Below are 16,011 nucleotides of genomic sequence, written 5' to 3'. Positions count from 1 at the left end.
CCAAGTAAAGATGGTTACTGCTACCAATTGAGTTAGATTGCTTACAGCAGGTTCATTACAACAAAATTAAAGTGAAGCAGAAAGAAACCTGTAATTCCTTCCAATCTGAATGATGTCATGAAAGGCCCAAACATAAGGCAACTTTTTCACTTTTATCTGTTGATAGGTTTGCTAAAACCACCAGGACAAGACATGACAAAAAATAGATTGAACACTAAAAGGATAGGATTAACAGTGTCCCGAAGTATTCAAGCTACAGGGGATTGTATATGGAATAGGGTCAGTGAGAATTGCTGACCCCACCCCACCCCACTCTGTGATGAGTGTCACTGCTGGACACTTTGGCCCTTCAGGGCTTAAAACTGATGAACCCTGGGCCGAGTCTTATCAGTGACATTCCTCCTCATCATGAGGGGGATGCCCTTGCAGCACTTTGCCGGGCTAAGGAGGTCTCGCCCACAGAGGAGTGAAATCTTCAGACTGGCAAAGTTCGGCTCAGGCAGCCAAGTGCCTGCACATTTAGAGCATGTAGAGTGCCAGGCTGCCTGACCCAAATATGAAGAGTGACTTTCAGGATGGCCTTTGCTAATCCTGACAGCCACTTTTCATATGTTGGGAAAAGGTAGAGGGGGACCACTCCCCGCCTGCTGCCAAGATGGGGGACACAATGTAGTTTCTAGGAGTGAGAGTTGTGACATCAGTATTTTGACACTTCTCCCAGAAACTGTTTCTTCTGCCTGCCAGGGTACTAAAACTACCTCCTGTATGAACAAAACATTCCTTTACTTGGGAAATGTACGTAGCTCCTTGTCAAAAACGAAAAAGAGTTTTGTGGTCTTGGACGTTAACACATGTTTAACAGCTGCACTTGTGGAGTTATGAAAGGACCATTGTCAGTGGCAGGTCTTTTTTCTGTAAATGTTGGTGTCCTGTAATCGCGGTGTATACTTACCCACTTTGTGTTGATTACTTTGTTTGTGTTAATGTCCTAGAACTCACTGGTCGTAGAGATACCGCCGTTCCGCAACCAAAGGATAACCAGTCCCGTTCAGGTCAACTTCTATGTATGCAATGGAAAACGCAAGAGAAGCCAGTGCCAGCTGTTCACCTACCTTCCTGCCAATGGTAACTTAATTTGACGGTATTCACTGTTTTTGTAACCTTCTCCAGTAGACCCAAAGGGAACGTTAATGTTAAATCAGCTGGTGAACCACTCCAACCACCTATGGAATATATAATAGATTCCTTTGTATAAAAGACAGTTTCATGTCTTGGGGTTGGATGCACCATTTTATAGGATACAGAATTGTAAGTGTGCCCCTGATTAACTATTTATTAAAATAAACATATCTTCTATTTTTGTTTAAGAGAGATTTTATTTATGGAGTCTTCTATTCCTTTCTGAGATGGCACACACAGGAAACAAATATTGTAGCCGCCATTAATGCTGATTAAATTCTTTTTCTGTTAACTCTTAACAGTTTACACTACACACACTACAAATTGTTCCCCATGCCCCATTCCTAATATGTCCCGTGTAAGTTGTAAACACAGTGGAGGCAGTTATCATGCAAAACGCAATCTAAGCAATAACTCCGGTGTTGTGAGCATTAGTAGTTGACAAGGTATAGTAACGTTGCTATGCATGATAAAAATGTACATGTGTCCCCTTGTGTGGTCCATTGCTGCATGTATTGAGACGACGCGCTCTATTTCTTTGAGTACACCGTGCACGCCATGCGCAGTCCCCAGTGTTGTGGCAGCTGGTGCAAACCTGGGGGATGAGGAGATGATTCTCTTCCTGCCAGGCAAGAGTTCGTGTATTTCTCACTCTGAGAAAACATTAGGACGTCACGCTCTTTCAGACCTAGAAATCAAAAACATTCGAACAATGCAGGGGATCAGGCAGCTTTTAGATATCCACAAATGGGAGAACCATTTTGTTCCCCTTCCTGGTGCATGATGATCTTTTCATTGGCGTTTCAGAAAGTAGCTTCACTGATCTAGTCTAGTAAAATAGTTAAAGAAGGAAATTAGGATTTCATTTTTTAGAGTTTCATGTGCAGAATGGTTTCACTGTTTAGATGAGTTTAAACAAGCTGTCTCTCTTGTGAGGCCAGATGTAGGTGCACCCCACTGTCACGTCTGATGTAGCATGACCTGCGCCTTTGTAGTTGTTACTGTGAGCCACCAAGCACTTAGCGGGCATTGTCACACGAAACACACCTTTCCTATATTTTCTTATAATAGTTTAGGTAAACTAGATTACTGAGAACATTTCTGATCGTGGACTGCAGGGTGTATGGCAGTTTAGTTGAGAAGCATTTCAATTCAAACTATTCTTACAAAGTATTCAAAAATTAATTGTTCCCTTACTAAACACGAACGCTCACAAATTTGGATACTGCTGTCTGCCTCAGTCCCCTTCTGCACCAGGAAACTCCAGGATACTCCGGGAGAATCTTGTTTTGTAACTGGGTCGAACGACTTTAAATGAATAGCCATGAGGCAATGGATGAGTCATATTGATATGAGATCTATATTCTCTTTGTAATATGGTAATGCAGGACAACATTAGACACAGGATCTCCATTCTGTAAGAGACTTTACTATCCGCTAATGAAATTGCCTAACAAAGATTCATTGAATGTATGTTTAAATAAATTATTCAAATGGGTTTGGCGTGGAGTACTCACTGGGAGGTCTAAATCTACAAAACTTTCAGAAGATACAGGAAAAAGCAGAAGGCTTTGCAACCACTGACCTCGCAAATCAGTTTAAGATTTAACCTGTCCTAGAGGAGCTGAAATAACTTCCGCCTAGGTTATCATATCTCGATATTCCAAGATCCATCTTGGAAACTTGTGGTTAAAGGCAATGTTGCGTTGTACCATGAATGTCCTCGGGGGCTTACATAAGCAGCTACTTAGAGAGTTTAGCAGTATTTTTATAGTAAAGACCTTTATTGTGCACGGCTCTGAGATTTCACTTGAAAGACACAGGAGGGATAGTTGCTTTAGATGAGTCTGCAATTATTTTAAAAGAGCATATAGTTAGCAAATGGGGCTGTGCACTGCTAAAGAGGAACACGTGGGATTTGTCTTGAGGCTTAGGTAATTTTTTTTTACAATTGTTTGTAGTTTGTTTTGTGGAGGAGAAATATCTTAAAGCCTTCTAAGGATGCTGTTTGTCAAAAGATAATAATCAAGCCTGTCAAGGGCCCTGCCCTAAGCTTTTGACTCCACTGTTTGATGCTTCGCTGTAGATCCTACACTCTGGGAGCACCATCTCACCATAATGTACCACTGCAGGGATCTTTTACTATAATTTTAATTGCCTGGATGTAGGACAAACAATGAGATGCAGGAAACTGAAGAAAACTGGATACTGGTGAAATTATAATAGGAACTGGAATAGTCCATCTGGACCTTCTATACCCTAATGTTGATAAGCTATTGGGGGCAGATTACTACTTATAAAGATATTAAGTGTATATAAAGGGTTGCTGTCAAGGCCACTAAAGAGAGTAAAGACACCAGCAACCAATTGAAAAGCTGATGTGCTCCCTCTGCACAGACTGAGAGCAAGAATGGTAGCTGACTATATGTGACATGGCCTGACATTGCAGTCTCATGTAGGAGGTTTGGAAATATAAATATTTGTCACCTACTCCACATCCAGTTCCCGGCCACCAATATTGTTTGGATGTTTTGGCCCTATGGATGAGACACTTGCCTGAAAAGCTCCAAGCTTTGGTTGGAACTGACCAAGTCACACGTCCAATAGACTTACAGCTTGGCTGTTTTAGTTCACACAGTGCTCTGTTCACCTGAGTCAGAGATGAAAATGGAAGATAGCAGCTATGAGTTTCCATCAATTTCTCAAGTATTTACCTCCTGACCCGAACATCAGAAATTATTTGCAATGGAATTAATAGTTTAATATCTCAGTAGACTTGTGCTACGTGACCCATACTTCATGGTTTCGCAATGGAACCATCATTCTAGTGAAAAATAATTACATTTTGTAACGTGTGATTGTACACTACATCAGGGTAGTGTAATGTGGCAGTATACTTTGACGTCAGTAAAGGTTTGAATAATAACTAATTGAAAGACATAGCTACAAGGCTTAAAAAGGCCTATAAAAAGTGATGTTCCCTAAGGTTTTTTTTTTTTTAGAAAAAAAGAGGTCACAGGAGTGGGGGCAAAAGGAGCATGGAGAGAGTCAATGAGGAAGAGAAAATAGTCTCTCATGCACTAGAAGGTAAGGTCCAGATGTCAGTGATGGACGCATATAGCTCATCCAATCAAAACAAAAAAGTACTCTTTGGGCATAACAAACACAAGAGTAGGGAGGAAAGCCATTGAATTGAGAGCAGGGAACTGAAACAGACCAGAAAGCGATTGAATCATGAGCAAGGTGCAGACGCAAAGTCGACTGTAAGTATACATTGAATACAGTTGGTCTCTTGCTAATAGACCGCTACATCTGTTTGTAGCTTAGACCTAAAAAGGCATAGCTTCCTCTGACTAAGCCACAACCTTTTCCTTGTAGCTAATAGAGTGCAAGCCCCGATGCTTAAAGGACCTCTGCCTTTACTCATTTCTGGTGCTATGCTTTGTTCCCTACACATAGAATACCTCCTTAGAGGCATCTGTCATTTGCTTGATATTTATTGTCCTGTGTTACTGTGAATGCTCCATGTAGAATATTTAAATGACCTCAAATACGGAGTGTGATGGAGTACACATTTCTAAAACAAAAGGCCCTTTCTGATGGATACCTCTAGCTGTGGTATTCCTCACCTTCTGAATCCTTCCCAGTGTAAGACAGTTTGTGCCATCAGACGCTGTGTCAGCTCTACCAACCTCAACATGTGGTTGCCTGTAGGTGCCACTCCTGCATATTGATATCTGCTCCTTCTTACACACCCTTAAACACAGATCCAGAGCTCTGCTCTCAAATGGTTGGTGTAGTTATAGCCTTCAAACAGTGTGCTAGGTCAGTGTCCCTAATGAAGACAGGTTTCAAGCCAATCTTGACTGCCAGAAGCAGTTGTCTGTCACAGACCCGCATGACATCTGTGTTTGCTGCCTGACCACCAAGCCAGATAGAAAGTCATGAGACAGATGCTCCCTGGTACACCTGAAGGTCATCAGCCAGTATGAGGCCATCTGTATGTGCAGAACACAGGAAGACAGGCTGGTCCTGCTTAAAGTTCTGAGGTTGTTCACGGTCCTGATCTTGGTCTCAATCTCCATCATCAGTAAGTCTCACACAACGTCAACATACAAGTCATGGCACCCCTGCTCTGTAGACATGCCACACAGTCTGTGCTCCAAAGGCCTGACTACACCTGTGTCACTACCCCATTTTGGTTCTGCCCCACATTTTCTAAACCATTGTCAATGCAGCTGCAAGTTGAGCCCTGTAGGGAGGTCATGCTGCATTTATTCAGAGATGCTTCAATTCCCTCTGGCGTGCTTTAACCCAATGGATTTGTTGATGGCTCCAAGTGAGGCTCTGTCATCAGGCCCTCTGCTGCTTGCCCCCATCTGCCTCCATCTAGTCCTCAGCCAGCTGAGCCCCCCACATACAACCCTGTGCTGCAGGCCCCATCGGTTATACCTGGTTCTGTACTGGCCGTTATGGCACTGGCTCCTGACTTTGCACTGGTTCTGATATTGGAGCAGAACTGGCTTTAGTGTGTTCTTTGCCTATGTTTTTTGTGAGATTACAAAGGCCCAACCTGTGGCTATGGGGAACTCTTCACCAGTTCCCTTGTGACTGCACCATTTTTACAGGAGACCATTTTTTTCTCCGAATCAAAAATCAGCTAGAGCTTCGAATCAGCTCCCAGGAACACAGGGAGGTACTTCAGCTTCTCCCCCATATTATGCAGATGACGGCCTGTACTTAGACTGGCAAAATACTAGTGGCCTAGACACCTCATCTGAAAAGGACCTCAACTCTCCCTTGGGCTCTCTCGTAAAGGAGAGAGAGCACCTTTTGCTATGATAGTTGGCATGGTAACAGAAGTCCTGGGCTTGCAGCTAACTGCTCTTGACATTAAAGTCAATCTGTGTATGAAACTTTTACAAACCGAGCCTTCCACCTCTGACCCCTTACTACTGTTCAGTGACACATTTACTGATTGTTTGACTGCTGCCTGATCTAGGCCTTGTTCTGGTTCTTTGGTGAACTACACAATTGCTCGTCAGCAAAAGCCCATCCCTGAAGATCCAGTCTTTCTGACACTACATCACACTGAAAAAGGTATGGTGGTTTAAGCTTCTTCTAGTAAGATCAACCAAAATGAATTTCCCTCAGTTCCCTTTAAAAGGCAGTCAAGACAAATTGACGTCTCAGGTAAACTTGTTTTCTAGTACTTCACTGGCTCTTTACTCATTGAATGATATGTGCCCTTTGGGTCGTAGTACACATGTCTTGTGGGATGTGGCAAGCCAGTTTTGCCTGATCTCCCAAAAGACTTAAAAAGTTATTTCACACAGACGTTGCATGATGACCACAATGCGGCCAACTATGTTTTGAGAGCTAACCTAAATATTATGCCCTGCATTCCTTGCACTGTGGGCAGCAGTGTGATCATCAGACTAATACGTTTTGCAACTTTAGTAGCAAATTTGGCCACGTTTTGGAGACCTCTTGCAAAGTGCCGGCCCAGCCATTTTGCCAATCTGAGCCATGGAATATGGCATACTATAACCCACAAATCACTTATGTGTTTCTTGAAGATGATGCGTACATGGCAGCTATCCACCCTCGAAGACTACAGAATTATTTGTTGTATTAGTGAGTTCTGAAATTCTTTTCACCATGGATTGACATATACAAGACAACCACACTATGGGCCTGATTACAACTTTGGAGGAGGTGTTTATCCGTCCCAAATGTGACGGATATACCACCAGCCGTATTACGAGTTCCATAGGATATAATGGACTCGTAATACGGCTGGTGGTATATCCGTCACATTTGGGACGGATTAACACCTTCCTCCAAAGTTGTAATCAGGCCCTATATTTTTAAAAGACTTTATTAAAAATGAATGTTGTAGTCTAGCGCAGATTAAATAAATAGATGTAACTATAAAAAGTAAACACAACAGCAGCAATTAAAACAAAATATTAAAAAGAATTGCAACATTGTGATAGCTTTCAATAATTCATTGTGCTTATGGGTGAAGTGAGTCTTTTGGTAACCAGCATGCCTGGATGAGCACTAATGGATTTTCTGAGCATTACTGTTGGACATACCATTTGATGGAGCCAAGCTCTTCTGGGACATGGCAGAACTGCACTGTTGCACTTCAGAAATAGCACCCCAGTGCAGCTTTCCCCAACTCGCTCATACCCCCACCAATACGGGAAATTCTAGGACTTCCTGAAGGGCTTTGCATATTGTCAGAAGCTTCTGTCACAACCTATCTAGCAGTTTGCACAGCCCTTTTGTGGTTCCAGTGGCAGGAGAAGGTCACACCGAGCAACAAGCACAGAATTCCTCTTCATCTGTGCCTGTTGTAGGCGCTACCAAGCCGCTTTAGTCAACCCACTTCCTGTTGCATAAGGCAAGTAGGGAGCAGGATATATTTTTTTGCCCACGTGGCATGTTATTAATTTTGGATCAAAATGTTCTTCAAGTTGTTTACTTTGGCTAACCACTTCCTCTGTCATCTTTTTCCTCTCCTATCTCTCAGTCATGTCTCAGACAGCAAGAAGGCTCAATCCTTCTCACCAAGGGTGTGATTGAGGTAGTACCCAAGGTAGAGGGGGGCACAGGCTGCTACTCTCATTATTTCCTAGTCCACAGAAAGGGTGGGGAATTAAACCTCTCTTGGACAAGTGGCTCCTGAACACATTCCAGAAGAAGGACAGGTTCAAAATGCTGAAGTTGGTCCAGATTTTGTTAGCCTTGAACCCAGCAGACTAGATGGTTTCCTTTGGACTGCAGTACGTGTACTTTCATGTTTTGTACCTACAGGCCTTATTTCTCTTTCACAGTTGAGGTGAAGCATTTCCGGTCTGCTGCTAGGCCTTACCTCTGTCCCTTGGTGTTCATAAATGTGATGATGCTGATCGTGGCTCAGCTATACAAGTCGGTAATATGTCTTCTCATAACTAATTGACTGCCCCATAAAGGCACCATCGCCACATCACCTGCAGGCAGTGGTTTAGTTGCTATCCACTGTGGGTTTTTCCATCAACAAACCAAAGTCCCACATTCAGCCTGTGAGTGGATCTTCTTCATAGGGGGCATTCTGGACACGCAGGTGCCAAGTGCCCTTCCCCATTTATAGCTAGTCTGGGACATTCGAGCTATTTTCACTATATTTCAGCACAAGTTCTTGATCCAGCTCAGATGGTTCTGAGGCTTCTTGGACTCCTTGCGTTGTGCGTCCTGCTATTGACTTATCCTCATTCACACATGCAGACTCTATAATTGAAATTTTAAATGCAGAGGGCCCAACATTGGGGGTGCCTGTCAGATTAGATTTGTAGCTCAGATGAGGACGTCCATGACCTTCAGTGGTGAAAGACAGTGTGACATGTGGCCGGCTGTTTTCCTCATTATGACACATACATCATTTCTGGGTTTGGGAAGTCATCTGAACAAGGTGGAAATCAGAGACCTCTGGTGTCGATGGATCAGCAGCCCCCACCCCATCAATGTTTTGGAGCTGTGGGCCAGTTGCCTTGCCTTCACGGTGTTTCTGCCTTTCATCAAGGGTGGATCTATCCAAGTCCTGACAGATAGCACTACCACTTTTTGAGTACAACAAGCAGGGAAGTGTGGGGTTTTGTGCACTCTCTCTGGGGATTCTGTGGCTCTGGTGATGGCAGGTCTCTCATGGGATTTTCCTAATGGTCAGCTACCTGGTTGGTTTTCTCAATATTAGAGCAGACAACCTCAACCCAAGTTACCTTGTAAATCACAAGTAGCATCTGCCTCTGAAAATAGCATAAGGCATATTTACCCTTTGAGGCTTGCTCATAGTAGATCTGTTTGTGATCTCTGATAATGTGCATTGCCAGGCCTTCTGTGCATTGAAGTTTCCTCTTTGAGGTTTTCTCTGGTATGAATTTTGCCTTTGGTTGGACTCCAGCATACTCTATGCATTCCCGTTGCTACAGCTGATTCCACGGGTCCTTAAGAAGGGTGGGTCACAGCTCATCCTGATGACTTCAAAATTGGTCCCCAAGATTCTGCTTTCTCTTTGGAAGGACCTGTTTTCCCAAAAGCAGGACAGGATCTTGCACCGAAACTCCACAGTCTACACCTGCTTGCTTGTAGATTGAGTGAAATCAGATGAATGGTTTTGTTTTGCAACATTACGTTGTGGATGTGATCTTGGTGGCTTGATGCTCTTCCTTGAAGCCCATCTATCTTGGCCTTTGGACTTCTGGTATGTAGCCTAGAACGGGGACCACCACATTAAACCTCTTCAGTCAAAGTTGTCTGACATACTCCTGTTTGTTTTGTTTTTGGCCCAGCAAGACCTTGCTGTATACACTGTTGAGGGTTGCCCATTGACTCTTTCCTGCTTTCTGCATTTGCCTCTTACGTTCTCCTTGTTCAAATCACCTATTGTGATGCATTGATGAAAGGGCTTGCTTATACATTCCTGCTTGCGTCTTTTGTAATCTTGTGTGCGACCCATTTGGTTCTTACTTTTTTGATGTGCACAGACTTCAAACCTGTACACAGCTGCTCTCAGAGATTGCTAACTTTCAAGACCACCTTTCTTTTTGCAGTATTTTCCATGCAACATGTCAATTAGCTCCACGTGCTACTGGTGCAGCCACCGTTTACTATGTTCTTCCCTGACAAATTGTTGCCTCAGTTTCAGGCATCCTTTCTCATGAAAGTGTGTTGATCTTCCATGTGGGCAATCTATCACGCTCCCCGTAATTTCTCTCTGCCACATCTCTCTAATGAGGTGGCGAGTCTATACCAGTTTCATTTTAAACAGGCCCTTGTAGAGACAACTATTAAAAATTGCTTGGACAATCAAAATTTTGTTGGGCTTTTAGGTACAAGAAAGGAAATGCAGTGCAGAAATGGACCCTTGTCAAGATGCATTGTTCTGTGCTATGCTTTGGACAAGAATGAGCCTCATGAGTGAGGGTCTTCGATCTTATTCCACCACAATGAAGGCTGCTACGTAAAGCCTTTACTAGAGGCATTCCAGTGTTCAACATCTGCCAGACTGCTACATGTGCATCCACCCACGCTTTCACCGGGTATTACTGCCTTTACTCTCAGGTTTGCAGAAAGGACCATTTTTCACAATCAATCCTTTAGGGCTTACTGATTTAAAGTCCACTCCTCAGACCCTTTGCCTTTGAGAAGTACGACTGTTGTAGCAGTTCACAAGGTGAGAAATTTGCATATAGAAAAGATCCATCAAAAGAACAAGTTGCTTAAGTTCAGTAACGCTCTTTCTGGTGGATATTCTTACGGCAGCTACACTCACCATCCACCCACCTCCCCATTCTTGTTTAAATGGTCCCAAGTTGTTTTAGAACAATGTTGATCTTTGACTGTCAGTCACTTTGTGTTTAAGAGTATGGACAACATGGTTATACAGGGAGTGCAGAATTATTAGGCAAATGAGTATTTTGACCACATCATCCTCTTTATGCATGTTGTCTTACTCCAAGCTGTATAGGCTCAAAAGCCTACTACCAATTAAGCATATTAGGTGATGTGCATCTCTGTAATGAGAAGGGGTGTGGTCTAATGACATCAACACCCTATATCAGGTGTGCATAATTATTAGGCAACTTCCTTTCCTTTGGCAAAATGGGTCAAAAGAAGGACTTGACAGGCTCAGAAAAGTCAAAAATAGTGAGATATCTTGCAGAGGGATGCAGCACTCTTAAAATTGCAAAGCTTCTGAAGCGTGATCATCGAACAATCAAGCGTTTCATTCAAAATAGTCAACAGGGTCGCAAGAAGCGTGTGGAAAAACCAAGGCGCAAAATAACTGCCCATGAACTGAGAAAAGTCAAGCGTGCAGCTGCCACGATGCCACTTGCCACCAGTTTGGCCATATTTCAGAGCTGCAACATCACTGGAGTGCCCAAAAGCACAAGGTGTGCAATACTCAGAGACATGGCCAAGGTAAGAAAGGCTGAAAGACGACCACCACTGAACAAGACACACAAGCTGAAACGTCAAGACTGGGCCAAGAAATATCTCAAGACTGATTTTTCTAAGGTTTTATGGACTGATGAAATGAGAGTGAGTCTTGATGGGCCAGATGGATGGGCCCGTGGCTGGATTGGTAAAGGGCAGAGAGCTCCAGTCCGACTCAGACGCCAGCAAGGTGGAGGTGGAGTACTGGTTTGGGCTGGTATCATCAAAGATGAGCTTGTGGGGCCTTTTCGGGTTGAGGATGGAGTCAAGCTCAACTCCCAGTCCTACTGCCAGTTCCTGGAAGACACCTTCTTCAAGCAGTGGTACAGGAAGAAGTCTGCATCCTTCAAGAAAAACATGATTCTCATGCAGGACAATGCTCCATCACACGCGTCCAAGTACTCCACAGCGTGGCTGGCAAGAAAGGGTATAAAAGAAGGAAATCTAATGACATGGCCTCCTTGTTCACCTGATCTGAACCCCATTGAAAACCGGTGGTCCATCATCAAATGTGAGATTTACAAGGAGGGAAAACAGTACACCTCTCTGAACAGTGTCTGGGAGGCTGTGGTTGCTGCTGCACGCAATGTTGATGGTGAACAGATCAAAACACTGACAGAATCCATGGATGGCAGGCTTTTGAGTGTCCTTGCAAAGAAAGGTGGCTATATTGGTCACTGATTTGTTTTTGTTTTGTTTTTGAATGTCAGAAATGTATATTTGTGAATGTTGAGATGTTATATTGGTTTCACTGGTAATAATAAATAATTGAAATGGGTATATATTTTTTTTTGTTAAGTTGCCTAATAATTATGCACAGTAATAGTCACCTGCACACACAGATATCCCCCTAACATAGCTAAAACTAAAAACAAACTAAAAACTACTTCCAAAAATATTCAGCTTTGATATTAATGAGTTTTTTGGGTTCATTGAGAACATGGTTGTTGTTCAATAATAAAATGAATCCTCAAAAATACAACTTGCCTTATAATTCTGCACTCCCTGTACTTATGTCAGCATGCATGTGTGGCGTTTATATCTGGCTCTGTGTTCTCACAATCAGAGGCAGTATAGAGTTGACGTGGAGTCTGATGGTCCCACCTGTCAACATGAAGGAGCTATTGCAAATATCTACATTCAGTCTGGTGCCTAGTAAGATTCACAGGGTGAAGAATATGTAGTTCAAAAGAGTATGCATCAAAAAGAGTGTTACTGAGATAAGTATCTTGCCTGTCTAGACCTGGTTTACATTTGGTTGTTAACGGAAATCCTCCTATTTCTGAATGATATGCTAAATTTGTAGGAGAATCCGCCTCTGGAATTTCCTCTAACATACAGTTCCCGTAGTGGTGGAAAATACTTCCCTTTTACCTTAGGATTTAGCATTTCCTTTGAATATTGGGAAATTTTCGATTACCACCCAACTTTAATTTACACCACTAGCCTTCAGGAACCTACATAAAATTCTTTTAAGGGTCCTTCTAAAAGAGACAACTTGAGAACAACCTGAGACAACCTGGTAAACAGCTTGAGACAGTTGCAATGCCAAGTGGGATTTGAGCTTGGGTGTATTTCCTGTTGCCTTGGAGCTGGCATGTGTCATAGGTGTCCTGCTGCTGCCATGCGGTGCTTCTGTAGCGATTGCTAGGGCAGGATCGTCATGGGACCTGCTTCAAAGGTTTAGGATGTGACTCATGAGGCTGCTGACTGTTTAAATATAGCTGACACAGAAATGATGAGTAATTCCCCCTAGCTGTGCAATGCCGTCTGGCCCACAACGCTTGCGTGTTGTATGAGTGTACCCTGCCAGGCATCCCCCCACATTATGGCATTGCCAGGTGTAACAGCATGGACCGTCCTTGGAAGAAGAGCAAGCTTGCTGAGCAAAGCAATCCATTGCCTCAGCTGGCATTTTGGGTGCATTGGAGGCAACAGGTGGTTTCTTCCCGTGAGTCTTCGACAAAGATGGAACGGTGCAAGCGGTACATCCCCAAGTAAACTGCAGTACTCCTGCCAGTCACAAAACCAAGGGGATCAACTCCTTTATGACGACATTTGCCAGGTCTTTTTACCTTCTTCTGGTACACAAATTTTGTCAGAAAGTAACAGTACGTTTACTAGAAATTAGCACTATCCAGACTTCCTTGTGACTTCCACCATATGTTCAACACTAGCCACGTCATATAATACATTAGTTACAGAGCCTTTCTTTTTCTGACACCGCACGTAGGGAAGATGTTTCCAATAAATAGTGTAGTGCAATTTTACAAAATTTATGGTTTTACTGTTGTTTCTATGATCCATGTTTTTATTTTAAAAAATCTGGCAACCGGGGCTTTAACTGAAGTCTAGTTTAAAGAAGGTGATGCTGAATACTTATTGCAAATTAATAGGCTCACTTTTAAATACAGCTCACCAGCCACAAACACGGAGTGATTTCTACACTTTCAACTGTTACACATGTTCATCAAGTGTGACGATGCTCATATATGAATACCCCTATCCCCGCAGTGTAAAAGGATCACACTAAAACTTTCCAAATGAAACAAAGAAGGCACCAGGTACATGCACCTCATATTAATAGCAACTTTCTTTAGCATAATCACTTTGCACTTTCTGGTAACTGTAGAATCTATCTCGGTGCATTGGCTGACAGTTCCTAGGCCCTCATTCAACCCAAAGATACAAACTACAAATAGAATGCAGCTACACGGAGTTTGCATAACCTACGTACCATGTGTGCATGTGTATGCGTGCATCTATGAGTGCATAGTCCCTATGGGTCTGATGTAGACTTTCCCAGATGGTACTCTGTCCATCAGAGTGGCACAGAACATTACCTTCGCCACCCTGACAGACTACTGTTGTCATATTTAGAGATGACCACTGGCCCAGCGGTCATCTCTGTACATCGAAAGGAACTACTGTCATGACAGTTCACTTCAAGATATAAGTTGTATTTAGTATGTGCAATATTTTGAGTAACTACACATGAAATTAATACTTGACTTGATACTTCAAGCTACGAAAAGTTTGGTGGATGGCCTCCGTTAGTTATGGTAGCCATTAACCAAACTTTCAAACTTTTTTTGTTTTCCGAAAACAAACTCCCAAGCTGGAGTTTGTTTCCTGGAAAACAAAAAAAAACGTAATGGCCTCAGTTTTTTTATGTCCCTTACCACCAAGCTTAACTGTCGGGCCATCAGTGGGAGCTGACTTTCAACGGAGCCAACTGGGGACTATGCTGTTCGAAAGCATTTGCTTCGCCTATCTGTAAGTGAGTCAGGTGGACTCAAAGTTTGGTGATCACGGTATTTCTTTGCATTCGCTTACCTGCAAATCAGATCCTACATGTGTAGCTGTTTATTCAAGTGCAAGGCTTTTCATTTTACCCCCCGAGTATTGGCAACTGTCTCAGTGAAGCAGAGGTTTTGGATGATGTCCCAGTCGTCATTGTTGGGTGATGTTCCAATTGTCCAGCATGGATGGTCCCCATCAAATGTATTTTTCAGCAGCATATTTGATTTCTAAACACCTATAGGCAATTAACATGCAGTGGTACCACTGTTAAAATGTTCCTACACACTTGTATTTTTTTAAATTACATTTGTTATTTTAATGATGGTGATGTTGAGCCTAAGTCATGTTGGCAGATCATGTTGGCAGATAAGCAACTTACATATTCTCACATGCGGCTGGTTCACCCAAGTTTGACTGTTTACAAAATAAATAAGGGAGGTGGCATTGTCATTTGGGATTACAGAAGTAATGGAAGTAGTGCTACAAGCTGTCTTAATTTTCAAATTCACAGCTTGTTGTGATTTGTGCAACTTTCTGTTGCTAGTCGTGGTCACTGTTGGATGGAATCTGGTTTTGGAGATGCACTGCGATCAGGGGTGTCTTTAATTCTTTCTTTCTTAAAACTGGAAAGTAATGATGCCACTCGTAGGTGGATGTGGAGTTTGTCGAGATAGAGGGTACAAAAGAGGAAAACACTTGTTTTCTCTGTGTTTTGGATATTTAAAGGATTATTTGTTGGTGCTGCTGGAGGTATGACTACAAACAGCAAAGAACAGGTTTTTCGTTAGGTAGTTTGACTCACGTGAGTATAGATTTGTCTGAAATTTGATGTGTGCTGGCAGGTGGAGACTATGCAGGTGTCTGAGTGTAGAGCGATGTGGTCCTCTTTTCGTTCTCTAGTGACAGGGCAACCAGCTCCATAAGAAGAACTTTGGCAGGAGTGAGTGTGCTGCTAGTTGTCTGGCGGCAAAACTTTGCCCGTTGGTGAGAGAGAGCACCTGGGTCCGAACTGTCATGCTGAAAATGTGAGCTGTTAGAAATACTTTAATCTAATCAGAGGAAACTGATCTTAGCTGTCTGGGTGACTTGTTTATGTGGTCTTTTAAGGATAACCCCGGTCAACATAGAAGCCTAGACATATGTATATATTTGTTTTATTTTAGACTTTGCTATTTGGTATTTTTGTATTCTATGATTTAGTCCCTGTAGCACTGACTTCCTTTTCTATACTTGTTCTTAATCCATCTGATCATTCGTCAGGTGAAGTGAATACATGATGAGGGAATCAGTGAGATAAACAGTTGTTTATTTATTGTCAGTAGAACTAAGGAGATTAGCAATAGAGATCTCAATGAATTGACTGCCCTCCAAACTTCGGTCAGCCTCCTGGTGGTTTCCCACCTTACTAATGAACATTCCAAAGCCCCTTACAACTTTCGCAAGGGAGGGAGGAAAGAGGGGAGTAGAGGAGGGTGGGGTGGGAGCAGTAAATATAAAACACATCTGTATGCTAGCTCTTTTGCGAACCTTCTCTAGACAACGTAG

At 42.8% G+C, this 16,011-nt stretch overlaps 1 protein-coding gene across 6 annotated transcripts in view; it reads left to right on the top strand.

Annotated features, from left to right (window-relative positions):
• Nucleotides 1–16,011, top strand: part of NFATC1 (nuclear factor of activated T cells 1) — a 395,649-nt gene that overhangs the window by 232,225 nt on the left and 147,413 nt on the right. For all 6 annotated transcript variants that reach the window (XM_069219782.1, XM_069219784.1, XM_069219783.1 and 3 more), the window contains exon 8: nucleotides 993–1,125. In XM_069219782.1, the coding sequence (XP_069075883.1) occupies nucleotides 993–1,125 (133 nt within the window). The remainder of the gene's footprint in view (nucleotides 1–992; nucleotides 1,126–16,011) is intronic.

The sequence above is a fragment of the Pleurodeles waltl genome, chromosome 2_2, assembly GCF_031143425.1.
Source record: "Pleurodeles waltl isolate 20211129_DDA chromosome 2_2, aPleWal1.hap1.20221129, whole genome shotgun sequence".
Classification (NCBI taxonomy): Eukaryota; Metazoa; Chordata; class Amphibia; order Caudata; family Salamandridae; genus Pleurodeles; species Pleurodeles waltl.
The sequence above is the reverse complement of the archived record's forward strand: the minus strand, read 5'-3'. Positions and strand labels throughout refer to the sequence as shown.